The sequence below is a fragment of the Sturnus vulgaris genome, chromosome 24, assembly GCF_052056855.1.
Source record: "Sturnus vulgaris isolate bStuVul1 chromosome 24, bStuVul1.hap1, whole genome shotgun sequence".
Taxonomy (NCBI): domain Eukaryota; kingdom Metazoa; phylum Chordata; class Aves; order Passeriformes; family Sturnidae; genus Sturnus; species Sturnus vulgaris.
In genome coordinates this window covers 1,727,565-1,754,694 of record NC_142266.1, presented here as the reverse complement: position 1 = coordinate 1,754,694, position 27,130 = coordinate 1,727,565, and the positions used below count along the sequence as shown (strand labels likewise).

The 27,130-nt window shown below is 48.5% G+C and overlaps 1 protein-coding gene across 6 annotated transcripts in view; it reads left to right on the top strand.

Annotated features, from left to right (window-relative positions):
* Positions 1 to 27,130, top strand: part of PUM1 (pumilio RNA binding family member 1) — an 80,290-nt gene that overhangs the window by 1,048 nt on the left and 52,112 nt on the right. For 4 of the 6 annotated variants that reach the window (XM_088178471.1, XM_014887599.2, XM_088178468.1 and 1 more), the window contains exons 2-4: positions 2,961 to 3,334; positions 18,201 to 18,269; positions 26,300 to 26,408. In XM_088178471.1, the coding sequence (XP_088034597.1) occupies positions 2,972 to 3,334; positions 18,201 to 18,269; positions 26,300 to 26,408 (541 nt within the window). In that variant the 5' untranslated portion in view covers positions 2,961 to 2,971. The remainder of the gene's footprint in view (positions 1 to 2,960; positions 3,335 to 18,200; positions 18,270 to 26,299; positions 26,409 to 27,130) is intronic. The other 2 variants (XM_088178469.1, XM_088178472.1) reach the window with 1 other exon arrangement.

The window sequence follows — 27,130 nt, the reverse complement described above, 5'->3', positions numbered from 1 at the left end:
TTCTGGTTTTGGGAATCCAGTGGGTCAGGAATTCGGCGCTGCGTCTGCCCAGGTTTTCAGGAAAACACACGGATAACGTTAAAAGTTCTGCTAGGCCACACAGCTCTCAAACAATGGCTCTGCTTTCATTTCCAGTGGAACTTTCCAAAAAAAACCCACCCAACCCAAACTCCTCTGCTTTGGGGCTGAACTTTTTTGAAACGGGCGTTTTACACCATGTTAATTCTGTAATAATCCGTGATTTTGAGGGCAATATGAAATCAGAGCCGTGAGGACCTGGCTGTGGAGCCGGGCTCTGTGTGGATTCAAAGCTCCTTTATTCAGTGTTGTCACCACCGGTGCTTCAGACTTGCAGGGAGATTCCTCCGAAGTTTTTTGTTGTTTGTGGAATGTCCCATAATCTGAAGTATTGTGCCTGCAGAATTCTGGAGCGGTTCATTTCCACGCCGTGTTTTCACGCAGGGCAAAGCAGAGCCGCCTGCCCTGTGCGCGGTGTAGCAGCGTGGAAGCCTTTGTTTGCAAAATCCGGGGTTCTGCCCAGCGAACGCTTTCACCTGGGAAAAGCTGATCGTCTGTTTTTAGGAAGAGTTTGGGAATGAAAGAGGCTCTGGAGGCCCTGAGCAGCTGCGGGGTTGCAGTGCCCGTGTAGGTGACTGCACTGTTCCCGGGGCTCCGCCACCTTTGAATGACAGGATTCAGCTGTCCCGCTGCCTCGAACGCGGCATTCCCATAAAAACACGGCTTGGAACTAAACTTGAACTACCCACAATGCTCCCTTCCCCTTTGCTCCCTTTCAAAATGTCGCCTTTGCCAAGTTTTCCGCTCGTGTTTGGAGCAGCCCAAAGAGGAAGCGGCTGGGAGCAGCCTCTCCTTAATCCATTGACTGAGATTTTCTGGACCCTCCTGATTTTTACGATAACACCTTTATGAACCCAGAAATTAATTAGTGTCTGTGGACGGAGGGACCTGCGGCCTTTTGAAGGAGCAAAGGCTGTAGCAGTGCAACTTTGTACCTTGTTTCTCACTGGAAATGGGCTTGTCACAATCTATAGATACTGGAAATTTTTTGGTGGGGATTCATAGTATCTTCCTTTGTTTGTTTTTTTTACTGTCTGCCCTGAGATAACTTGTAACTTCCTTTCCGGGGGCCGCTCAGATTTCATCGCTGCAGTTAATACACACCTCCGTTTGATGATAAATTAATTTCTTAGCATTAATTACTTAATTTTTTTGTTCTTTTTGCATAAAGGAACTTGAGTGCTTAATGTGATGTTACTGAGGCATTTTGATATTGTTTGCTGAAGGGAAATTAAGAAGCAAATGCCATTAAACTGAATTGTAGTCTTAAAATCAATCAAGATTTAGTCATACCGTGTTTTCAGTGTTTTTTCAAGTAGGGGGAAGGTGGTGATTTCCAGACTCTTTGAAAGCTGGAGGAGTGAGTCCTGTTGGATGTCCCTGGTATGTGAGTTGTGAGTATATAAAAAGCCCTGCAGAGTGACCCTGGGGGCTGTGTGTGTGCAGCACCAAATTATGTTGGAGGTGCAATTAAAACAACCTGATCTCTGCAGTTTTTAAAGTCATTTTCCTCTGAGTGTTAACCCCATGCTCGACTCGTGAGGAAAACCTGACAAAGTTTGATCAAAGATAGGACTCGGATTTTTTTATTTTGGTCTCCTCACCGTTAGTAAATTGTTCTTGGAAGTTGTTTGTAGTAGTTGAGTGTTGTTCAGGGCTACTACGAGGAGCAGGGAGGGAACAGAGCCGCCTTTCAGGGCCGAGCTCTGCAGCCACCAAGGTGCAACAGTGCAACATCCCGGGGCTGCTCTGCAGGAGCTTCTCAGGGCTACACCACCCCAATTTCATCCTCAGAACCCTCTGTGGGGCTGCATTTAGGTACCTCAAGTCATAAACTATTTTTAATAAAGATTAATTCAGACTATCCCATGCCTTTAAAAATTAATTTGGCTTGTTGTGTGAGTGTTACATAGCGGGGGAGAACACTTTGCTCTTCACACCTGTAGTGCCTTTATTGCTCTGACAGTCCTGCCTTAAAACAACAAACAAACTTCTGTGGTTTTGTGCCGCTGGAATGTTATCAAAATATTTGAGGAATAGGAAGTTAGTGAGTTGCTGTCAGTTTAGCCTTCAGGTTTTTTCCTCCAGCTTGCAGATCATTTGGATGTATGCAAAGCACATGGAGTATTTCAGTTACTGGGGTATTTTATCCAGGTGTTCAGTGCTCTGGGTACTGAAAATGTGTTGGAGTTGTCCAGTTTTCCCCTGGTGCCATCAGCAGCAGGACCAGCAGTGCTGGCTGTGCCTGTTCTGGAAAGTTCTGCCGAGATCCCAGGTTTGCTGCTCTTTCTCCAGGGAGTCCCATAAAGCATGTCCGTGGGTTTAATGGCTCCTGAGTTAGCAGGGAGAGTGCACACTGTGTTTGGGGCTCCATTAACTGTGCGAGCAGAAATCCAGGATTTGAAGTTTGCATTGGGAAAAAAAACAAACCAAACTGTTGCTTTGAATTTGCATGACTGAGGGAATACTTTGGGATACAGGGGGCCTCGAGTGTTTGTATGGGTGGGGGACTCTTGCCTGGTGTAAATGGGCACAGCAGGTTGTGGTGTCACTGCCTTCCATGGGTTTTTTGGGGGCTTTTTCCCCAGCAGTTTTTCAGTCTGCGTGTTGTTCCTCGCAGAAGTTGCCATTCTGCTGGTGCTTCACGGGCATCCTGTGCATGCTCTAAGCCCGTGCAGCACAGAATGTGGGATTTCTGTGCGGTTTCAGTGCTGCTGGAGCTGCTGGGTTCACGGAGCACAGCGAGTGTTGAAGGAGTCACATTTGCCACAGCGATGTTCCCCTGCCAGTCACGAGATGGGCGTGTTATTTAACACTCAGAGCTGCAGCTGGGAGGATTTCATGTCTCTTTCCCCTGTGTTTTCCCCTTGTCCCCCCTGCAGGTGTTGGTGGAATGAGCGTAGCGTGCGTGTTGAAGAGAAAAGCAGTTCTGTGGCAGGACTCGTTCAGCCCCCACCTGAAGCAGCACGCTCAAGACACAGCCAACCCCACCATGCCTGTGGTACTGACATCTGGCACAGGCTCGCAGGCTCAGCCACAGCCAGCTGCAAACCAGGCCCTTGCAGCAGGGACACACTCCAGCCCCGTGCCGGGATCCATAGGAGTGGCGGGGCGCTCCCAGGACGACGCCATGGTGGATTATTTCTTCCAGAGGCAGCACGGGGAGCAGCTCGGGGGAGGAGGCAGCGGCGGCGGCGGCTACAACAACAGCAAACACCGCTGGCCCACCGGGGACAACATCCATGCAGAGCATCAGGTACAAAACCACTCCCAGCTTTCCCAACTCTGCCCTGCAGGCTTCTCAGAGCTGCTTTTCATGGTGCTCGTCTGGAGCTGGAGCTGGAGCTGGTTGTGGTGGAGTTGGAGTGGTGACAGTGGTGCTGTTTGTTTCCTCTGCTCAGGGTGGCGGTGCCCTGCTAGCTCTGAGCTGAAAGGTTTCTGCTCTTGAGGGTGTTGAAATCCCAAATCCCAATCCACTCCCTGTGACAGTCGAATGCATGTTTACAAAATTCATCGCTCCCTTTATTGATTTTTTTTTTTTTCTGATGTGTGAACCAGCACAGCCGTGACTGCTGCTGCTGCTGCTTTTCAAATCTGTTGCTGTAGTTAAATAATTCTTATGTAATGGTATTACAAAACTGCCAATGCATGTAGGTTGGGCTTTTACCATTCCCAATATTGGAAAACACAGGAGTGGAAGTTGCTGGTGGTATGTTTGACTGGGTTTCTTTACTTTGGGGTAGGGTTTTTAGGGTTACCATGTAGAGGGGAAAGTGGTGATGTGGCTGAACTGAGAAGAGCAGCTTTAAGAGTGTCACCAACCAATGGTTTTAGGAACTTCTTAGAGCCACTCAGAGTCTCTAGAGGGGTGGTGGGCCAGGCTGTGTGGTAGTGGTGTTTACTAGAAGTCTTTTCAGCAGTTGCATTGTCGCTTGTGCTGCAGTTAAATGAGTGGCTGACTCACTCCACTCTGTCTGTGACCTGTAGCTCACTCATCAAAGACACACGAGTGCTTCCTCTCCCAGGCAGCAGAACCCAAGTGTAAGCACATTTTAAAGCAGAATGATCCCTACAAATATTGCCAGGGCAGCAGACACAAAGCTTTTGCAACCTTTCTGAACATCTCCTGCCTCCAGTTTGTGGAATCAAAGAGGCCAAGCCCTCGCTCCTCTGCTGTGCCTCCCCAGGGGATGTGTTGCCAGCCAGACCATTTAAAAGCAGACATGGCAGGGAATTTTGCATCCTCACCGAAGGCAGTGTGTACATCAACAAAGAAATAAACCCAAGTGCCCTGTTAATTTGTTCTGGAAGAAAAATCACATAAAATACTGCAATATGAGTTAAGGAGCTAGGAAAATATTGTTGTTTTTCCCTTATGGAGAAACGTAGTATTTAGGTATCACTTCAGAAGAAATAACTGCTTTGAAACAGATGTAATTTTTCTGTTTATTATCCAAGTTTTCAGTCACTAACTGTTAAACTAGCTTCAAGAGACATCAGTGCCAGAGATCTTAATGTTTTATGTTGTGAAAGAAACAATAAGCAAGAATTTCTTCCTGCAAAGTTGTAGGTTTTTCATATCAAAGCAGCCACGGAGTCTTGGGGTGGAGATGCCTGGGCAGGGCCTGCTATGATTTGGGCATTTTGTGGCAAGATGACTTCAGGAAGTAAAATGATGTCATAAATTCTCAATCTTCTTTTCCTCCAGCTCACACTTTCATCCTCCTTTCACTGCAAATCCCTGAAAGCAAAGACAACAAAACTCACTGGAGATAAGGAGGGGTGGGGAAAGGGCTCTTCAAGCTTGCAATCATTAAAAACTCTGCTGGTAGTTCAACTTTTATTAATTTAATAGTGGAAAGACTTAAACTTTCACTCAAACAAAAGAATCCTGCCTGTTCCAGAGGCTTGCCCTTTTGTCAGCACAAGTGTTGCTCAGCTTGATTTTCTCCAGTAACTTCTGGAATGAAATGATCCTGATAAATAAACCACTTAATGAAAGGAAAGCTCATTAATTTATGCAAGTTTAAATGGACTTTTCAAATGCAGTTGCTGTATTGTGTGGCAGCAGGACAGTGGTGAGAAGGTGTGTGGACAGATCCCACCTGCAGGATGGAGCTCACAGAGAGGATTCTGTGTGATGCTCTCAGTTTCCCTGTGAGCTCAGGAAACACCCACCAGGCCAGAATTAACGTCGGGGTTTTTATCTGTTCTGCTTCCTGCTGGCTTTTACACTGGGATAAATGTGCTAGAGCCAGAGTTCCACTGTTCCTGCATTCAGTGCTCATCTCTAAAGCAGTCTTTGTGTCTGATTTCTCCCAAGTCAGCTCTGAGGTGGAGCACTAACCCTGTTCTCTGTCTCTGATCCCGAGTGCCCCAGTGATGGATGGGCACTTCTCTCAGAGTTTGGTGCTCCATCCTTCTTTTCCCGTGTTTCTCTACTTACCTTGGGGTTTTACTCCTGGGAAGCAGAATGCAGGATATGTGTAATCCTAACACTGCCATTCTTTTTGACTTCTTGGCCACCTCCACATCTGCTTCTTAAATTATCAATTCCTTGGAGCAAGGACTAATCTTATGTATGCAAAATGATTTAATTCATTTTGGGTTTAGCTGGGGTAGAATTGAATTTGGTCTGCAAGAACAGAAGTGCAAAGAAGTGCTGGGACATGCAGGGAGTTAGGGAATCATTAAGAATGTCTCCTGATTCTCAGTTTCTTCTGGATGCACTTTTATTACTGTACTTTTCATTTTAGACTTTCAAAGATGGTTCAGCCTTGAAGACTGGTTAGGAAACTCAGTAGCTAAAAGATAATGGGAAGTCAGAAAAAAAATAATTATAGGCTAATATAGGTTAATGTCTGCCTAGAGCTTGGGAGGTCGTAATTAAAGGTGGAAGGATTTTAATTGTTGAATCCCAGATTCTTTTTGTTGCGTGTGTAGACAGGCGTGTGTCTGTTGGTGATAACACTGCAGTGGCTTTTACCAAATGGTGCCATTTCGTGGTGGCATTAAACAGCCAGGAGTGCTGGGAGTCACAGCTGAGCTGATTCCTCATTTTCCGTGGGTTTCGTTGTGCTGTTCCTCGTGGTCACTTTTCCTCCTGGCAGCTCTGGGAATTGAGCTGAGAGGGACTTCAGCAGGGATGGCTTAAGGAAAAGTTTTTCCCAAGGAAGGGAGAAGAGCAGCTCCTTCCTGCTGGTGTCCTTTTGTTGTGAGCAGCAGGAAAGTGCTGTGTCTCTTTGTGTTGTGCCTAGAAACTTTCTTTTCCTGTTGCATTTTCCTCTTCTCCTCTGGAAAGTGCATGTGGGGCCAGGTTTTTATATAAAATGAAGCAATTAAAGATGGCCCTGTCATTTCACAAATTTGAGTATCAAAGCTTCACCATCCACAAAAAAACTTGTGCTATAAGGTCTTCTTTGTCCCTGCAAAACACCAGAGTGGTGCTGGAATCAGATTTTTGATTTCCTAATTTGGTCTCTCAGATCTCAGCAAAAATCTCAGCTATTTGCAGCTCCAAATCCTTAATCACCAAACTTGCAGGGAAGACACTTAACTGCTTTTTTTTCTCTTTTTATCTCCAAAAAGCAGCAGGATGAGGTTGAGTGTCAGGGTCCCCAGTAGTTTTGCTATCTGAGTGAGCAGGTTTAGGCTGTGTGATGCCTGGTTGCCGTTGGGCAGTGTTACCCTGGCTGCACTGGAGTGTTTGTGTGCTGTTTATCCAGCAAAACCACGGCCAGGGATCAGGACATCACGTAGGGAGGGCACAGGATGGTCCCAGGTGAGGAGTGGCCTGAGTTGGATGTGCCTTGGTTATGAAAGGTTGCACAGATCTCCTCACAACCCCAAACAGCCTCTGTGCTCCTGGGGGCAGTGAAAAGACACTCGGGATATTCAGCTGGGACCAGTTATCAACACTGAGCAGGTTTTGAGGAAAATTGGCCGGGTTTTCTTGGCTGGGCTCTCCTGTGGCTCGTGTGTGTGTGTGTGTGCTGGAGCTGCAGTGAAGGGAGAGTTCTGTGGTGGGGTCCCTCTGGAATTGCAGTCACTGGATATGCTCAGACTGTTGGAATTGCGCTTGGGTAGTGTGGGAGTTGCTTGGTAGAAGCAAATGATTTTAGGCATTTGCTTTCTCTCAGAGCATGTTTAATTAATAATTGGAGACAATAGAACTCTGCAGGGATGGTCTTGTTGAATGTGGGGAATTTTTCACATGGTGTTGGTGAAGAATAGTGAGCACAACAGGGCTGGGACTGGGGTTTCTGCTCAGTTTTGCCTTTTGGCAATGTGACCGTGCGAGTTCTTCACTGGGAGCTGGGATTTATTTGAGCAGAGGCACAAGGTAATTCTGGCAGCACAGCTCCTCCAGCCAGGCTGCTTCCTGCCCTGGGAGCAGCTGGATCTGAGCACATGGCACAATGCTGGCTGCTGCTGGCAGGCACCGTGGCCAGAGCCTGCCTGAAAGTTGTGGCAAGATCCTCTAAAAATGTCCTGGAAGCAAAGGCAGCCCTGGTGTTTGTTCTTCCAAAGAGAAATCCTGTTTAAGTGAGGCTTAACTCCTTAGGACAGAGATTCTGCCTCATCCCTGGCAGTGTCCAAGGCCAGGTTGGACAGGGCTTGGAGAAGCCTGGGACAGTGGAAAGTGTCCCTGCCTATGGCAGGGGTGGGATGGGCTGGGATTTGGGGTCTCTTCCAACCCAAACCATTCCATGATTTCTGATGTGCCTGTGGAAATGTGCTTCAAATAATTGGATGTGTTGTCTGTGCTGGGGTTGAAGGCATAGGGTGAGTCCCTTGTCACACAAACCGTGTGACAGCACCTGTGGATCAGCTCTTGAACGTGGTTTCTGACCTCTGTTTCATTAAACCTGTTGAGTTTTCATGGGAACTTCCTTGTGTCCCAGTGAACTGCTCAGGGTTTTCATTTCCCTGACACTGAAAGGGCCGTGCTAATTTGATACCCAGGTAATCTGAAACATAATTCCTTGCTGAAATGGAATGTCTGGTTTGGCTGATCTGTTTCACAGAGATTTCTCCATAGTGGAGGGGTAGCTTGGGAGGGGAACTGGAACATTTAATTTGGTTTTGTGCTTTGTGTTGTCTCCTGAAAATTTCTCCTGAGGTAGAAGGAGCACGAGTAGATTGGCTTAGTTGGATATTTCAGGTTGGAAAATCCTTGTGATATAGAGGAGAGAGAAAACACTCTGAAACATTCAGAAAGTTACTCTGAGACTGTTTCCTCAAAATCCGTGGATTTTACTGTTCCTGATGTGCAGCTGCAGATAAGATTGTCCAGTTGGGCTTACTCAAATGACCTGGTGTGGTAGTGTTGGGATTTCTCCGTGGTTGTTGCTGTTCTGCTCTGCTTCCTTGCCATGGTGCTCACTCAGGAGGAGCAAAGACACTTTCACATTACTGAATTTACAAATTTCAGTGCTTCCAGAAGACTTCAGGACTTTCAGTGGATATCTTGTAGGCGTGTGCTTTGAAAAGAGGTTTATTACAGGACTCGTCCTACTTATTTTCTCTTGTTGTTTTCTCCTCCCTTCTCCCCAGCTTTGCTCTCCCCTCGTTTGTGGTTTGCTGAGTTGCTGTGACCTCCTTGTGCTTCTGCAGAGCAGGTTGTGATCCTGGGAGCGTTTTTGTAAACGGCTGAAACTTTGCAGTGGATCTGAGCCCCACAATCGCTCCCCAGCCACCCAATCCATCCTCAGTCGCCTGTTGCTCAGGAACTGCTACAAATTTCAGCTGCTGATCAGGAATCTCCTCGCTGCAGAGCTGGTGCAGGGCATTGTGTCTGGCTTGCCCGGCTCGGAGAACTCTCTCTAGGTGTATCAGGGACGATTTCCAGGCTGTTTTCCCTGAGTGCTGATGTCAGGCTGAACAAACGCTCCTTTGTGCAGCTGCCATGTGATGCTGCTCCCTCCCGGCAAGGAGCTGCTCCCGGCTCTCCTGTTTCTCCTGCCTTTGTTAGGGATAACTTCTGTTCCAGGGCAGTTGTTTTTATTGGGAACATCTGGTTCTTGCCCTGTTCAGACTTTGATTCTGGGGTGAAACTCGACTGTTGCCAAACCCTCAGTGAGTCCTGGTCAGTGTGGCACGAGGCCACTCACACCTGTTCTGACAGGGGTGCCTTGCACTGCAATTAAACATTGCTGCATCCCTTTTCCACGTCTTTTTCCCTCTGGATTTAAACCTGGGAAGGCCAGAGTAGGGCTGGGAGTGAAAGGAAAAGCCTCCAAGGTCAGATCTTAGCGTGGCCCCAAGCTCCTGCACAAACCCAGGGGTCCAGGCACACCTCTGGGATGCAGAAGATGGTTTGCCAAAGGTATTGCCAGCTCCAGCAGGGCAAAATTAAGGTTGTTTCTTCCCTAATCCAGTGTTTTTTAATCCTGCACCCCAATAGTGCCTGAGACATGGTAGGGTAACCTAAATTCCACATTAATGAAGCACCTCCCTGGGTGGATGAAATGGGAGGAAAAACATAATTAGCTAAGGAAGGAGAGCCCCTCTGCAAGGCTGCCTTTGCTGCAGTTATTTCTGTCCCCTGAATCATTAATCAGCCTGGCCCCGTGCCAGGGAAGGCATTAGCCAATCTGCAATTTCAATGGCTTTTTGCTTCCAGTGCTAATGGTAGTAGCAATTCTAACCATGAATCCTTTACTACAAAAATAGTAGTTAAAGCACCTAATCCCGTCTAATACTTGTGACTTCACATTCTTTCTTTACCCACAATTGTTATGGGAGAAGGCTAAAAATAGTGCAGTAATCAGTTGATAGAACAACATATTTTAACCCTGCTCTGGTTGTCAGTGGCAAACCTGTTGTGGAGTGTGATGCTTTCCTTGCTGTCAGCCTGGGAATGCATTTCTCCTCTCCTGGATGCTGGAAATGTGTCTGAATGCCCTCAGAGCTGGGATTTTTCTGAAATTAGCTCCTGTGTGAGCTGTTCAAACAAGACAAACTCAAGCAGCCTCCCCCAGCTGAAGGAGGATTTGTTTCCAGCTGAAATTTGTAAACCTTTCGTTCATTTAAAGACCTTTAACATTTGTGAGTATATAAATCAAAGTATTCAGCTGTAGTTTCTTGGTTTTGATGATTTTTGTTCTCTCTCAATTCTGGTATTCTTGTCGTAATGTTGACTTTTTTTGAGGGATGATTACAGAGAAGTATTTGGTTGAAGTTTTTTGGGGTTTTTTTTGTTTTTTTTTTTAATTTCAAATTGAGCAAGACTTAAAATATGGAGGCCAAATGAATGGAAATGTTCCATTCACACTTGCAGAGTGCACAGGAATTAAAAATAAATATCCAAGGAATAATCACAGTCTGGAGGTGCTCTGGGTACAAACAGGGAGAATTTGAAATCTCTCATCTTTTTTTCTCACAAACAAAAAAGTGTTATTAGATCTTCCAGGCCAGGTTGGAAAGAGACTGGGACAGTGGAAGGAGCCGTGCCCATGGCAGGCATGGGATGAGATGGGCTTTAAGGTCCTTTCCACCCCAAATGAGTGGAATTCTGGGATCTTAGAGCTGAGAAATCAGGACATGTGTCTCTCTGGAGAAATAGAACAATAATATCATTTCTCTGCAGCAGTGGAGGAGCAAAACAAGAGGGATCCCCCAGCGGGGTGGGTCCTGCAGCCCTGGGCAGGGCTGAGACCCTGGCAGGGTCCTGCAGCCCTCCAGGAGCTGAGCCCTTCCATGGATGTGTGTCCCATCCCTTGCTGTGCTTTTGTTTGCCAGGGGGGGCAAGAGGAGCTGAGAATTCCGTGTGGAATCTGTGGGATTCTCTGCAGTTGGTGTTCAGGGCCGAGGGCAGCACTGGGCCCTGGCATTTAGTGCAGATCAAAGGAAAATTGAAATGATTTATTTGCATGTTCCAGTTTCAGGAGTTCCTGCCTTTGCAGGGCCCATCCTGCCTCTGTGGGAGCAGATCCCTCCTGGCCAGGAGGGGAGTTGGGGGAACAAATGCTCCAGTCTGAGAGAGGGAAGGTGGATCCTGGTAAGGAAGGGCTGGGAAAGGGAAAGGCAGCCTTGGGAATGGGAACCTGGAGAGCTGGGGCTGGCACAGGTTTGCTTTGGTTCCCCTCTAACAGAATTGGCTAAATAAAAACTGATAATTTAAACCCTCTTCAGTCACTGTTACTCCCAGTAAATACAGGTATTGGATCTATTTAATGTTCAACATGAAAAAATAAAAGATCATAAATCTGGCTTCATGGTGCACTTTTAGAGACAGTTTAGATCATCACTAGAATATCTCTTAGCTCAAATGTTTGTTAGCAAATATTTTTTAGATTCATTTTCTCCAAAGAAATTTCTAGTTAGTTTTCTATTTTTTTCCTCCTGTATGCCTGATTGTTTAATTCCACTTGCCTTTTGCTTCCTGGGAAACCTTTCCTGTATAAGGAGGAAGAAAAGAATCCTTTGGGGTTGAGAGTGAAATTTAGCCTTGGATAGTTTGGCTGCCTCTCTGCCCAGGTGAATGTAAATTCTACATAAATGAGGATTCCTTAATATACAGAAAACTGGTGTGCAATCCCCTGGGATGCCTGAAATGTGATACAGCCCTGCACTTGGAATTTATATGTAAAGGTCATTTTAGAAACCATATTTGCTTAATATAAGGTACAGTATTAACACAGACTGTTGACATTAATATTTACCTAAAATTACAATTCACCTGCTTTGCTGGTCGCTCTCAAAGCATAAAAAGCCCCCTTGGATTATTCTAGAATAAAAAATAGGGTCCTGGAAATCTGCAAGGTAAATTCCCTGTTGTTGTCATGCTAATTTGTTGGGTCTTCAGCTCCCTGTTTAGTAATCAGAAGGACAGTTTGGGGCCCTGGCTGCTGTTAATTGACCTGAGTGCAGAATCCCTGTGACAAGTGCCATTCCCCCGGGCCTGCCTGTGCTGGCATCACATGAACCTGAGTTTGCAGCTCCAGCAGGGCCCTGGCTCCTGTCAGGAGCTGGGCTTTGGTGCTGCTGCAGGTTTGGGGAGTGCTGGAATTCTGGTTTTGTGGAATCTCAGGTGGTTTGGTTGGCTTTGAAGATAATCCAGTGCCACCCCTGCCATGGCAGGGACATCTCCCACTGTCCCTGTCCAGCGTGGCCTTGGGCACTGCCAGGGATCCAGGGGCAGCCACAGCTGCTCTGGCAATTCCATAGCAGCCCCTGCCCACCCTGCCAGGGAACAATTCCTTCCCCAGATCCCATCCAGCCCTGCCCTCTGGCACTGGAAGCCATTCCCTGTGTGCTGTCCCTCCATGCCTTGTCCCCAGTCCCTCTCCAGCTCTCCTGGAGCCCCTCCAGGCCCTGCCAGGGGCTCTGAGCTCTCCCTGGAGCCTTCTCCTCTCCAGGGGAGCACCCCCAGCTCTCCCAGCCTGGCTCCAGAGGGGCTCCAGCCCTGGAGGCATCTTGGTGACCCCTTTGCTGTGTTGCAGATTTTTACCCCAGGGGACACCAGGCCTGGTTTGGGGTGCTGTTAGAGCTGGAGCAGGAGGGTTCAGTCCCAGTCCCTGAGTGTGGGTTGTTCCTCCACTCTCACTCTCCAGGGTGATCCAGGCCCTGGGGTGTTTGATGTCTGTGATGAGCATCTGAGTCTTTGCTATTCTGGATGAGATAATTTGGAAAACTTAAATCTGTGACAGGGTGTGTTAAAGGGCTTGGAGACAGGGAAAAGTGTCATTGCCTGGGTTGTGGGGTGGTGGATGAGCAGCAGGTATCAGCACACAGAACATCCTCACTTGCTGCAATTGTGCTTTGTCCCTGTCTGGTGCAGCTCTGTCATTCAGAAGTGTTCCAGACATGGACAGGGGCTGGTGTCTGGGTAGCTTTGGGACAAGGAAAGCATTTGCTTATTTACTTCTGAGTTGTTGTCACTGAGTTCTGTGGTGCTGAGGCTGTCTCATCATATTTAAAAGGAAAGAAAGTGCAGTTGTCCTGTGTGAGGTGGCTGCCTGGCACAAATGAGCAGCTCGAGGGGCTGGAAATTCCCCGTGAATGTGTTTGGCTCAGAGCTGCTCAGAGGCTCCTCTGCAGTGTGTGAGGTTTGAAGTGGCCATTGACTGTGGGAGAAATGGGTTTGGGTTGTTGCAGTCTGCAGTGTGGGATAGCTGAAAGCATTCCGTGCTTTTTGACCTCCTGAATAGGACTGGGTGTCTGCTCTTGGAATTGGGAAAGGCCCCTGGAGCCCCAGTGTGAGGCCAGGAGGGTTGGGAGGATCAGTGGGGTCAAATGCAGGGTCCTGCCCGTGGGTCACCACAACCCTCAGCAGCTGCAGGCTGGAGCAGAGCCTGGAAAGCTGGGAAAGGCCCTGGGGGTGCTGGTGACAGTCTGGGCATGAGCCCAGGTGTGCCCAGGTGTGCCAGAGGTCACTGCCACCTGGGCTGTGTCAGCAGCTGTGTGACCAACAGGAGCAGGGCAGTGACTGTCCCTGTACTGGCACTGCTGGGGCACCTCGAGACAGGAGAGACACTGAAGGGCTGGAGCGTGTCCAGGGCAGGGAATGGGGCTGGGAAGGGTCTGGAGCTCCAGGAGAGGCTGAGGGAGCTGGGAAGGGGCTCAGCCTGGAGAAAAGGAGGCTCAGGGGGCCCTTGTGGCTCTGCACAACTCCCTGACAGGAGGGGACAGCCGGGGGGGTCGGGCTGTGCTCCAGGGAACAGGGACAGGAGAAGAGGGAACGGCCTCAGGCTGGGCCAGGGCAGGCTCAGGGGGGACAGCAGCAGGAATTTCCCCATGGAAAGGGTGGGCAGGGATTGGAACTGCCCAGGGGGGTTTGGAGTCCCCATCCCTGGAGGTGCCCAAGGAAGGACTCTGGCACTGAGAGCTCTGGGCTGGGGACAAGGTGGGGATCAGGCACAACCTGGACTTGATGGTCTCAGAGATCTTTTCCAGCCTCAGGGATTCCATGATTTGGGAGAACGAATGAGATTTTAGAGATCTGACAGAAAAGAATGTGCAGTGGGACCTCAGCTGTGTCTGTGGGGGTGTGCAGTCAAATCCAGCTGTGTCTCATGGATATGCAGTGAGACCCCAGCTGTGTCTTGCTTTATCTTTATCCCGTGTTTTCCAGCACAGAGGTGAGAGCTGGTGCAGAGCAGAGGCTCTGCATTCTGAATTCTCTGGATTCTCCCCAGCCTCTGGAAGTTCAGTGATCCTGTGGTTTAGCTCCAGTTTCTTGGCGTGGCTGGAAGTGAATCCCACTTTGGGATGTGTGCTCCCACCGGGCAGGCAGGGAATGATTTCTGAGTCAGTGGAATGGCTGGAGCCGCAGTGTGTTACAGTGACACACATTCCTGTATTAGTGTGTGGAAATTGCTCTTCTTGAATGAGATTGACATCATTCCGGGGTGCATGCACACGTTCTGTGGTGAGGGGAGGGATGTTTTTGTGCAATGAATCTGCTCTGGAACTTGTTCTCGAGTGTGGTTCTCGTGTCCAGAGCCTTCATGCTGTGATGTGGGGTTCCAGAGTGACTGTGGGCAGAGGGGAGGAGTTCTCTGATGCTCAGGAAGGCAGCGGTGGCTCCTGTGAGGATGTGCACCCACATCCCTTTCCAGAGGCACAGCCTGCCTGCCATGGATGGAACAGGGGCAGCCTTGGGGTGCTGCTGGCTCAGAGCAGCAGGATTCAGGTTTGGTTGGGTCACTGGACTCCAGGTGCCCTCTCTGTGTGTGATTCCTGGTTCCTGCACTTCGTGGAGCTCACCTGTCCCTCCCAGGAGCCGGGGTGTCACATCACACCCGGATGTCAGGGCATCGCTCCCTCGTGCAGCCGATTGATCCTGGCGTTGTCTTCTGGATTTCTTTCAAAGCTCTGCTTCAGTGGTGAGCCACATTTTCTGGTAATCAAATCTCATCGGTGTCAGTGCTCATCTGGGGAGAAGTTGTGTCTCCGTGGATGTTTACACCATGCTGGCTCTGCTCTGTGCTGCTCAGGGGTCGTTAACAAGAGCAGATCCTGATGAGGTGGAAGATGAACTCTATTGTTTAATTGCCTTTCCAGAGGAATCCCTGGCTTCTGGAATGAAGAGGTGTTGGAAGTCATGGCTTTTGCTTTGTGTTCTGCTGTTTCAGACACTTTGTCCTTCCTGGAATGAAAACGAAAGAGCCTTGTGATATTTGTGTGCAATCAGGTGAAAATGTGTATTTAAAATTACAGGCACTGAGAAATGGGAAAAGGATCTTTTGGGTTCAGTCTTTGAAAATCAAATAAATAGATCCAATGATCAATTAAGGTAAAGGAGCTGAGTGACTGAGAGAAAGAGCCTGAGAATTGCTGTTTATGGGCACTTTGAAAACAGAGTGGCCAAAATCAGGCACAAAGGCCTGATTTAGAAAATGCTTTTATCCGTATTAGTTAGGATTCTTGAAAGAGAGATGATAAGGGATATGAAGTACCTGTGAATGAATAATTTCTTCGTTTCCTCACCTCTGATGGCTTGATAGAGAAGGCAGGTTTTATTTTCTGCTTTTAATCATGGCTGGGGGATGTTTGGGAGGGGGATGGAGGCAGCCTGTTCCTCCTGTGTGACATTGTCCTGGTGGAGCGAGTCCAGAGGAGACACCAGGTCACCTGCAGGGCTGGGGCACCTCTGCTGGGAGGAAGGGCTGAGAGAATTTGGATTGTTCAGCTTGGAAAAGAAGTGGCTTTGGGGTGATCCATTGTGGCCTTTACCCTGCAGGGAAAAATGGAGAGGGACTATAGACAGGAGCTGGGCTGACAGGAGGAGATGGCTTCAAATTGACAGAGAATAGGTTTAAATTTGATATATGGGAAGGAATTGTTCCCTGGCAGGGTGGGCAGGGGCTGGCATGGAATTGCCAGAGCAGCTGTGGCTGCCCCTGGATCCCTGGCAGTGCCCAAGGCCAGGCTGGACATTGGGGCTGGGAGCACCTGGGACAGTGGGAGGTGTCCCTGCCATGGCAGGGTGGCACTGGAGGAGCTTTAATGCCCCTTCCCAGCCAAACCATTCCATGCTGACCAAATCAAATACAAATACCACATAATATCCTTTTGGGTTTTGCTGGGAATGCAGTGAGTGGATCTTCATGGCAGCTTTGGTTTGAGGTTCCCAGAGCTCAGCAGCCACCCCTGGGAGATGATTTGTTTTGGGGAAGCTGCTGGACACACTCAGAGCAGCCTTTGCAGTGGCTTCTGTGGTTTGCTGGGATATCACTTCAGCAGTGATGAGTTCACATCACCTTCTGAATCTCTCTGTACAACTTCTCCATTCCTCGGATGTCTGATGGAAACAATCATTTGCTCTCTGCCAGCTTCTGTGGTTTGGCACATTTGGAGGTTGCAGCACTTCCCACGAGTTCAGCTCGAAGTGCTCCATGAAGGATTTGGTCCCAGTGACGTTTGTGTGGCACCAGGCAGCTGAGCTGTGCCAGCTGCAGAACAGGGATGGAGCTGGCAGGGGAGCAAAGTCCGTGGGGCTGCAGGTTTGGGAAGGACATTCACTCTCTGTCGGTGTCCCATGTGATAAATGTCACTGCAAAAGGTGGCAAGGCTGAGGCAGAACTGAAGATACCTGAGCTGAGATACAGGAACAAGAGATACCTGATTTTTAAACTGGGATTCTGAGTGCCTGACCCCTGAGGATTTCCAAATTATGTAAATATCTATTAAATAATTCAATAATATACCACTAATCTTTTGCAAAGTATGATGACCAAAGAATAGAAGAATTTAGACTGGAGGGGATTTCTGCAGGTTAATGTCGTGCTTTCTTCCATCTGATTCTGAGTTGAGATCTCAAGAATATTGTCTTAGAATAGAAACAAAAGATAATCCCAAGGTCTTGGTCCTGCTGGGAGTGGTGCTGCAGTATCAGAAGTCGGGGTGGTGGTGGTGTAACGTTACAGTGCTGCTCACTGGTGGGCCATGAGCATTATACCAATTTTTTTGATTTTTTTTTTGTCCTGTACTCACCCACCAGGTATTGCTGAGCTCTTTCCTTGGCCACAGGACTAAACCCTGTGTGTAAACCTACAGCATCCTTCAAGGGGCCTGGATCAGTGTGGGCATTACTCATTTAAAAGTGCTTTATAAACTCCTCCCTGCTCAGCAGAGAGGAGCCTTGGCCCTGCTGGGCTGCAGGGAGTGCAGACACTGAGTAGGAGGGGAGTAGTTCCTGCCAGTGTGGGGTGCTGCTGGGGAGGGCAGTCCCTGCTCCCAGTCCCAGCACGTGGCTCAGCTGCTGTGCTTTGGCCTCGAGTCCAGAGTTGGGGTTTCTTTGTAAATTTGCTTCCTCCTGTGTGCTCAGCAGCTGAGATTTGGGAATGAGAAGCAGGAGAAGTTTTCCTGCATTTGCAACGTATCCAGCCCATGTCAGGGGCTGATCTCTGCTCCCTGGGACAGGGACAGCAGCCAGGGAAGGGCTGGAGCTGGGCCAGGGCAGGCTCAGGCTGGAGATGAGGGAAAGGTTCTTCCCTCAGCCAGAGGGTGCTGGGCACTGCCCAGGCTCCCCAGGGAATGGGCACGGCCCCGAGGGATGGACAGGGGGGATTGCTGGGGGGTCTGGGCAGGGACAGGGGATTTGGATCATCCCCATGGATCTGTTCAACTCAGGACATTCTATGGTTCTAGCAACTTATCCAATAGTTTATGCCTCTTTTTTTTTTTTTTTTTCTGCTCTAAATAACTCCGTTTTCACCAAATCAAACCATTGTGGTGTTCTCCTTCGTGTCAGTGTAACCTGAAGGTGAATTTGCCAGGTTTATACAGATTTTCCTTGTTTCCCACTTTCTGTTGGCTTCTCATGCCTTGACTCCCTCACCTGAAACCACTGTGAAATACCAGCAGAGACATTTGGCTTTGTATGTCTTGAACTGGTTGTTCCTTTCTTGTGCATGTGTAAATCTAACACATAAATAAATAAATCTGTGTGTAATAATACATGTGTGTATTTAGTAATGAAAATATATAAATGTTGTAACTGCTGGGAGTGTTAAAGGTAAGTCATCCTCTGGAGCTCCATAATCTTGTTACAGGCTCTCCTGTGGAATGTAGCTCTCAGTCTGGAGCAGAAAAATGGCTATAAACTGCTGATATAAAAATACCAGCAAATAAAAGCATTTCCTCATGGTCTTTTCTCCCCCATGTGTGAATAGGTGCGTTCCATGGATGAACTGAATCACGATTTCCAAGCGCTGGCTCTGGAGGGACGGGCTATGGGAGAGGTAAGTGAGAGGCCTGGAGAAAAAAATCAGTGTTTTGGGAGGGGGAGGAAATGAAATAGCAGCTTTTGAGGCTGCTGGGACGAATGTGGTGCTGAGGGTTCTCTGTCCTGCCTGTGAGGTGTGTGTGTGTGTCTGTCTGTCTGTCTGTCTGTGTGTGTGTGGCTGATCCAACCCCAGACCTGCCAGGCCCCAAACCTGCCAGGCTGGAATCCATCTTGGAGGGAGGAACAGCTAAACCTCCACCCCTCGGCTCATCCAACAGGAGAGAGTGGCTGGACAGCAACAGCTCGAAATCTGTCAGGGGACAGGTGTCCCAATCCTTGGAGCAGGTTTATTTTGGGATTCACTGAGCTCACACCCCCTTGTGCTGTGGGGCATTGTCTGCTGCCCTGTTTCCAGTCCTGGCCACCTTTTTCCTGGCTCTTGCAGCAAGGCCAGGGCTGTGTTTAAGGTTTGCAGTAACTGAGCAGCATGAGCCAGGGCTGCAGGAGGGATAAGGGCAGGGCAGAGATAATGGGCCTGCAGCTGGAACTTCACAGAACCCAGCCACAGTTAATCTCTCACAGCATTGAGGAGGTGGCAGATTTGGGGGGAAATGCCCACTGGTTTTCTTGGAAAAAAGAGAATTTATCTGTTGTTAGGGTGACCTGAAAGAAAACTTGTTCCTGTAGGTTCCTGAAGTTGGATGGAAAGGCTTCTTTGCCTTGCCTGCTTCCTTTTGGCTTTAGTGATTCCCTTGTGGAAGGACAGAGGAGAAAATCTTGTCTGGTAGGAGGATGGTCATGTGTGACAGCTCAGCTTGGTCAAGTCTGATGCTCCTCTCAAGTTCAGACCAGTTTATTTCCTCCACATTTAGTCTGTCCTGTCTATTACCCTGTGCATGACCCAGGTTTAAGAAATAAAATTCCCTGGAACCTGGAAGTTTCTGTTTTGGAGAAAAGAGCAAACCAGGACTGTGGCATGGTGGGACACACAGGAAGGTGTCCTCTCTCAGGTCAAAGACGTCCTTCCTTCCCCTGTTGCTTCCCTTCTTCCCCCTTCCCTCCTTCTCCTTTCCTTTTGTGGAAAACCATAATCCAGGGTTGGATTTTGATTTGACTTGAGAGGAAAATCCGTTTCTCCAGGTTGGATTAATTTATCCCAAGACTATTGACTAAGAGGAGGTGAAAATGACTTTCAAAGGAGCAAACCTGACATTAAAAAGCTGCCTGAAGCTGCTGCACAGCAGCTGCTGTGCTCCATGTGCAGCTTGCCTGTGGAATGCTGGGGGTGGGAATGTTCCCAGGAGATGATTTTGTGACACCTCATTTGGGCAGGAGGTTCATTTTCAGAGAGAGCCCAGGCTGGCTGGGAGCAGGTTCACAGTGAGCACAGCACTCAGCTTTGCTTAGCATGACACAGGGTCAGGGAGCTGGAATGCCTGAAGGAATTCCTAAAAATGCTGAGTTCTCCCAGCTTTTGGTTTATTTAGGCATTCCTGAGAGGAGCGAGTTTGGGTTTGTGTTTTGGAGCTTTGCCTTCCAGTGATGACTCATTTTTTTCCCCCTTTCTTGTAACTGTGATGCAGAAAGTTTTGGCAATGGTATCTTTTTGTCACTGGGCTTTTCCACATGCTGGAATGAGCGGGTTTTTCCAGGAAAGGTGACATCTCACCCTTCTCTTTCAGCTAAACCACTATTTCTTGTTTCTCTTGGGTTTTTCTCCCTCAGTCTCAGAGTTTTCATTCTTTATCTGTTGAATTTTTTCTCTGTCTCTCCAAGGCTGATTTCAGGGATCCCACGGGATCTGTGGTGGCTTTCAGAACCATGTTCCTCACCTGGATTTTGTGCCGTTTAGATGCCTTAACTGGTGTGGTGGTGTTTCCACCCCTTCTTCTGATCCTGGAATGAGGAGGAAACTTGGGGAGAAAGTCAGAAAGTCTGAAATAAATGATAATGAAATAAATTGATAGTGAAAGACCAGGAGGAGAAAGATGAAGAGTGTTTCTGCATTTGGTGTTAAATTTCTTTTATCTTGTTTTCTTGCTCCTTGTTAAGCACCATCGTAATTTCAGTGATTGAAGGAGTTTTTGAAGACATCAGAGCAGTTTTTAAAGGGCACTGTCAAACAGTTAAATCTCTTATCTATCCTGCTCTCAGAATGTAGATCATGTTTGGAGATCAACAGATATCCCTATCTGGGAACATTAAGGATACTTTAAAACCCCCACAACTTTCATCTCTCTTGGGGCTGTTTCCATCCTCAGACTCCCAGCCTCATCCCGAATTTCCAGCAAGTGGAAGTGCAGTATTTTCTCAAGCAGGGATTGAAAAGAGCCCAGACCCCTTTTTCTCCACTTCAGACTGTGAAAGGTTTGTGCTGCTGTGTGACCATGGTCAGTAATGCTGAAAGCAGCTCTGGGGACAGGAAATGTTGTCACTGTGTTCCAGGACCTTGTCCAGGCTGTTCTCTGGGGTGAAGGAACTCACCTTGGAGCTTTGTTCCATGTGGGATTTTGGTGCTGTGGCTCAGCCCAGCACATGTGGCCCTTAAGGCCTTGATCCCACAGTCCTGACCCTCATCTTTAACACAAGCCCTGCAAGTTCCCTTTCTCCCCTAGCCTCAGGATGGGGAGCTGCATGTCTGCTTTTCCTTGCTGAAATCCCTTGGGTCTGTAGCTTTGCAGCAGGGAATGTTGGTGCAGTCTCTGGGGATGGTGGGCAGCACTCAGGGGCTGTGAGGTGCAGTTGGGTTTGTCCCCAGCCCTTTACAGGCATTTGGGACCTTGGATTTGGAGTAGGTTGTGCAAAGTCTGTGTCTGGAGTCAAGGAGCAGCTGGGTGAGTTGCTGGTGAAACTTAATCCTGAGGGTGGGAGGAGGATGAGGACACAGAGCCATGAGGCAACTGGGGGTGCTTAACTTCAAACCTGGAATATTGGGAGTAGCAGGGAATTGCACCCTGCCCTGAGAGAGAAATGCTGGTAAGAAATGTTATATTTAACTGAAGGTGTTTAATTATTGCTGGGCTGCTGCCCTTGCAGGTGGCAGTGCTGGGATCACTGAGTGTGGGCAGTGAAATTCCTGCAGCCCCTGGGGGTTGTTGGAGGGGAACTCTGGAACACCAGAACCTGGAGAGGCAGCTCCGATCTCTGCTCCCTGGGACAGGGACAGCAGCCAGGGAAGGGCTGGAGCTGGGCCAGGGCAGGCTCAGGCTGGAGATGAGGGAAAGGTTCTTCCCTCAGCCAGAGGGTGCTGGGCACTGCCCAGGCTCCCCAGGGAATGGGCACGGCCCCGAGGGATGGACAGGGGGGATTGCTGGGGGGTCTGGACAGGGCCAGGAGATGGAATCCATGACACCCCCGTGGATATTCCAGGATATTCATGATTCTGTGCCCATGTCCGTGGTTAATGCCCCATTGGTGCAGCTGGGCAGGTCCTGGAGAAGGCCCTGGAGAGGGACACAGTCACAGTTGTCACTCTGGGACTGGACAGTTCTGTGCCTGGTTTAAAGAAAAAAACCACAAAGCAAACAGAAACGAAGAATAAAACCACCCCAAACTAAAGCCTTGTGCCTCTGCTTTCCATGCTACTGAGGCCTTTGCTGTGTTCCCATAAATTTATGATTCATTGGCCCCATAAATTTATGATTCATTGGCAGCTGGGGAGTACTGGCAGTTGGGAATAATGTTTGGGTTGAGTTTTTCAGTTTCCCCAGCGCTGGCAGCATTGGAAATGGGAGTGGAGCCAGGATGGGGATGGGAGCACAGGGGCAAGGATGGGAGCACTGGGGCCGGGATGGAGATAGGAGCAGTGGAGCAAGTTGCTGATGATGCCACAGCAGCTCCCCTGGCACTTCAGGAAAACTCAGGGCAGGGCCGGGAGCAGACCTGAACAAGAGCACAGGGAATGGTCAGACATTCCCAATCCTATGCTGCTGCTTCTCTCTGAAGCTGTGAGCGGTGGGAGTCCCAGGGCAGTGCAGAGCTGTGCAGGGCAGGGGCTGTGTAATGCAGTGCAGTGCAGGGGCTGTGCAGGGACTGCAGTGCAGGGCAGGGCTGTGCAGGGTCTGTGCTGCGCAGGGCAGGGGCTGTGCAGTGCAGGGCTGTGTAATGCAGTGCAGGGGCTGTGCCGTGCAGGGGCTGTGCAGTGCAGGGGCTGTGTAATGCAGTGTAGGGGCTGTGCACTGCAGGGCTGTGTAATGCAGTGCAGGGGCTGTGCTGTGCAGAGCTGTGCAGTGCAGGGGCTGTGCAGAGCTGTGCTGTGCAGTGCAGGGGCTGTGTAATGCAGTGCAGGGGCTGTGCAGGGCAGGGCTGTGTAATGCAGTGCAGGGGCTGTGCAGTGCGGTGCAGGGGCTGTGCAGTGCAGAGCTGTGTAATGCAGGGCAGAGCTGTGCAGTGCAGAGCTGTGCAATGCAGTGCAGGGGCTGTGCAGTGTAGTGCAGGGGCTGTTCTGTGCAGAGCTGTGCAGTGCAGGGCTGTGTAATGCAGGGCAGAGCTGTGCAGTGCAGGGGCTGTGCAGAGCTGTGCTGTGCAGTGCAGAGCTGTGCTGTGCAGTGCAGGGCCGGCTTTGCTGCCGGGTGCTCCCCTCCCGGCCCGAGCCGGCAGCAGCAGGGGAGGGTCGATAACATCTCCGGCTTTGTAAAGCAGAGCAGGACCTGTAAATACCCGTAAATACCCGCTCTGCCTTCCCTACCTGTTGCTGCAGATAAGCCCAGTTCCCCACTGCACAGATGGCTGCTTTTATCTTAATATTTGCCTTGTCTGAGGGGGATCAGTTTTCTTAATTTGTCTAATTCATAATCCCATCTCAGTGGGATCTCTGTGCCCTGGCTGCTGGAAGAATTGCTTTTGTTGCTGATGGGTAAGTCCTCCCCTCCTCCCTGCTCTGCTAAATTGAATATTGGTCTATCTCGTAAGTCCTTTGTAAGAGGGCTTAGCAGGATTATTTTCATACTGGATAGGGTCAATTTTAATAAAAACCAGGGAGTGAATAAACGACGCTCGTTCTAAACCACTGCTTGTTCTTTTTAAAATTCCAACCTGCAGAACTGCATGAGAGTCACTTAAAATACCGGGTTTTTTTTTTCCTTCCATTGCAACTGACAACTTTCCCTGAGGAAAAATTCATTGTCTTGGCAGCCTGTTGCATAATTCAGTGCAGATGATTGCTGCTTGCTAAAGCTGTGTGTTGGTTGGAGCAGCACTTGACAGAACAAAGCCCCCCGTTAGCATCTGTTAATATTGGCTTTTGGGTTTCCCTGATAGGAGTAAATAGATCTGGAATCTCCGTGTGAGGTAAACATCTATCTTCTGTTTGTTCCTGCTGATGGTACAGAACTTCCAGTTGGAAACTTTTGTTGTAGTGGTGCTTTTGGTGGAGAAAGATTAGACTGGAGGGGACAGAGCTGGGGTACTTTGTACAGGAGCAGGGGGTGTGTGGGATATAGCGAGAATTAAAATGTTTTGTCACTCTTCTGTGTGATTCACTGCAAAATTCAGAATGTTTTGGGGTGCAGTTCTGCAGGATTGAGTTGGTAAAGGTTTTGTTTTCCTTAGGAAAGGGGCAGAGGAGAGCAGAGCAAACAGGGAAGGGCTGGATGAGCTTCAGATGCCCACGAGCAGGGAAATGCTGTTACAGACCCAGGTGTGCTGGAGCTGCTGCAGGTGTGAGAGGGTCCCAGAGTGGGTTGGGTGGGAAGGGATCTCAAAGCCCATCCACTTCCCCCCCAGGGACACCTCCCACTGTCCCAGGTACTCCCAGCCCCAATGTCCAGCCTGGCCTTGGGCACTGCCAGGGATCCAGGGGCAGCCACAGCTGCTCTGGCAATTCCATGGCAGCCCCTGCCCACCGTGCCAGACAGGAATTCCTTCCCGAGTAGAAATAAAGGATGGGAGGGGGGTATGGCCTTGCAGGACAGAGGCAGGAAAGAATGAGCAGAGCAGAGTAATTGCCAACCTTAGCAATTTTCATTCAAGGATACAGGAGAGGGATTTTTACAAGGCATGGAGGGACAGCACACAGGGAATGGCTTCCAGTGCCAGAGGGCAGGGCTGGATGGGATCTGGGGAAGGAATTGTTCCCTGGCAGGGTGGGCAGGGGCTGCCATGGAATTGCCAGAGCAGCTGTGGCTGCCCCTGGATCCCTGGCAGTGCCCAAGGCCAGGCTGGACATTGGGGCTGGGAGCACCTGGGACAGTGGGAGGTGTCCCTGCCATGGCAGGGATGACACTGGATGGGATTTAAGGTCCTTTCCAATCCAGACCATTCCAGAATTCCATGATTGGAGCTGTGGCTGCAGAACGTTTTGTGTTCTGCACTGTGTGGTGTGGTCTGGGGAAATGGGAAGTGTTTAATTGCCACTAAAATTTAGTTTAATCAGTTTGTGCTGCTTTCTGTTCAGGAATACCATGAGGTGAGTTGCTATTTATGCACTGTGGCAACAGCAGGAAAAATTAAAAAAAGCTGCATTTGAAGAAATACAGGAATGACAGAAGATTAAAAAAATTTGCAAGACACCTGGTGTGTGTTGATGTTTTAAATACTGGAGAGCAGTGGTTTGGCTTTCACCTGCTGCCCCGTGCAGATGGAGGAACACGTTTGGGAATGATTGGTGCTCATGGGAGCCTCCTGCCCTCCCGTTTGGAGTTATTTTGGGATTGCAGCAGGGGGAGCATGGGGCAAGGCCCTGCTTTTATCCTCGAGCAGCCTACGCCGTGTGGAGGGTGTGAGGAGAAATCCTGTCAGAAATGAGCCTGAAAACTGATGGGTTTTGTAAACAAACAGGTCTTTGTTGAGTTGAGGAGGAAATGAAGAGCAGAACTTTGTGCTTGAAAACAGCAGAGCTGTGAAATCCCTTATTGCTGCAGCTGATCTGCTCCTCACGTTTGGCCTTACATCTGCATTTCTGCTGCTGCACTTATCACTGGGGTTTAGATCAGCCGGGATATTGAATTTGATATCAAATCAAGGTATTGAAGTGGCTAGGATATTGAATTTGATATCAGTCAGGGCATTGAATTTGGTATTGAAGAGGTTATCAGGGTATTGAATTTGGTGTCAATCAGAGCATTGAATGTGATACCAAATCAAGGTATTGATGTGGTTATCAGGATATTTCATTGGATATCAGTCAGGATACTGAATTTGATATCAGATCAGGGTATTGACGTGGTTATCAGGATATTTCACTGGATATCAGTCAAGATACTGAATTTGATATAAAATCAAGAATACCAGCCAGGATTTATCACCACTGGGGTACAGAGCAGAGATCCCCATGTCTGATGATTCTTGTTTGTCATTTCAGGCAGGTTCAGGTTCTGATCAGTTTTACCCCAGCCTTAGGCAGGGCTCATTTGTGGTTAATGTGCTCAAGTTTCCTCTGGGAATTCCATCCATCCCACCCAGGGCATTTACTGGGACATTGTCCCCTGGCTGAGAGTGGAGGTATCCTGGTGAAGATGTCCCCAAACACCTAAAGAATGGGAATTCTGGGAATTCTTCCTGTGCAGAGCTGTGGCTGTGTCCCGTTCCCAGTGTGGCTCTGTCCATCCCCTGTCCCCACCCAGGGACATTGTTCCCAAAGAACCCCTGCAGCAGAAGGGACAGCTGGGATCTGAGCTGTCCCATCCCTGTTTTCCTGTCCCTGCAGCAGCAGCTCCCATTGGGAGGGAGGAGTTTGTGCTGGGAGCTCCCAGGTGAACTCAGGAAAATGTTTGGATCAGGATATTCCCCCTCCTTTGTTTTTCCTTGATATTCCCCCTCCTTTGTGTTTTGCTGTGAGTGCAGAGTGGCAGTGTGAGTGTCTGGTGTGTGGGGCATTCCTGGAGTGGGAGGAAAATCAGGAATGGGGAGATGGAATTGTTCCCTCAGCTTTCACCTCACAGATATCAATATTTGAATTATATCAGTTGTGTTTAATGATTGATGCCTGATAGAAGGGAGATGCTTATGGTTTCTGTTTGCAGTTTATACTTATTTTAATCATGCTTTGCTTTGTTTTGTTCTTTTTTGTTTCTTTTTGTTTGTTTTTGTTTTTTTTTTTAATTGCAGCAGCTGTTGCCGGGTAAAAAGTTTTGGGAATCTGATGATTCCAGCAAAGATGGACCAAAAGGGATATTTCTGGGAGATCAGTGGAGAGACAGTGCTTGGGGAACATCAGGTAGCTCAATTATTTCCTTAATTTAGATGGGGTTAAATACAGAAATGTGCAACTTATTTTACTCCAAGTCACTGGCCAGGCTGGATGACACAGCTCTGAAAAGATTTTAAAACCCATCTGGTTTATATATTAAAAAACAAATAGGAAACCTCACATTGCTTTGTGATAAAATTAAGATATCCATGGATGTCAGAACATTGTGTAATGTGAATATGTGTAAATTCGAGTTAATGTGCTTATAAATCTTAAATTTCCCTTAAAATATCAATTTCTGATGTGTTTTCTGCCTTGGATCAGCTGAAAGTTTGAATAAAGATACTGGAGAACAAGATGAATAAAAAAAAAAACTCTTCATTTTTTAAATACTAATCCCGCCACCCAAAACCCACCATTCAGTTAAAAAAATAAAATTATGTTTTGAATTAGTGTTGAGTTAAATCTGCCAAGGATTTTGTTCTTGCATCACAGACTCTCTCTGATTTTGGACTTGAGGGGAGAGCAACATTCAGTTTAAAAAGAAAAAAAAAAAGGTTTTGAATTAGTATTGAATTTTATCTGCCAAGGATTTTGTTCTTGGCTCAGAAACTCTCCCTGATTTTGAACTTTGGGGGAGAGTATTCCGGTTGGTTTTAGGAAAAAAACAAAAATCTGCAAGTGCTGGGTTTGAAATGCTGACCTTTGATTTGTTCCATCCATGGTTTCTGTGTGATGAATCTGCTCCT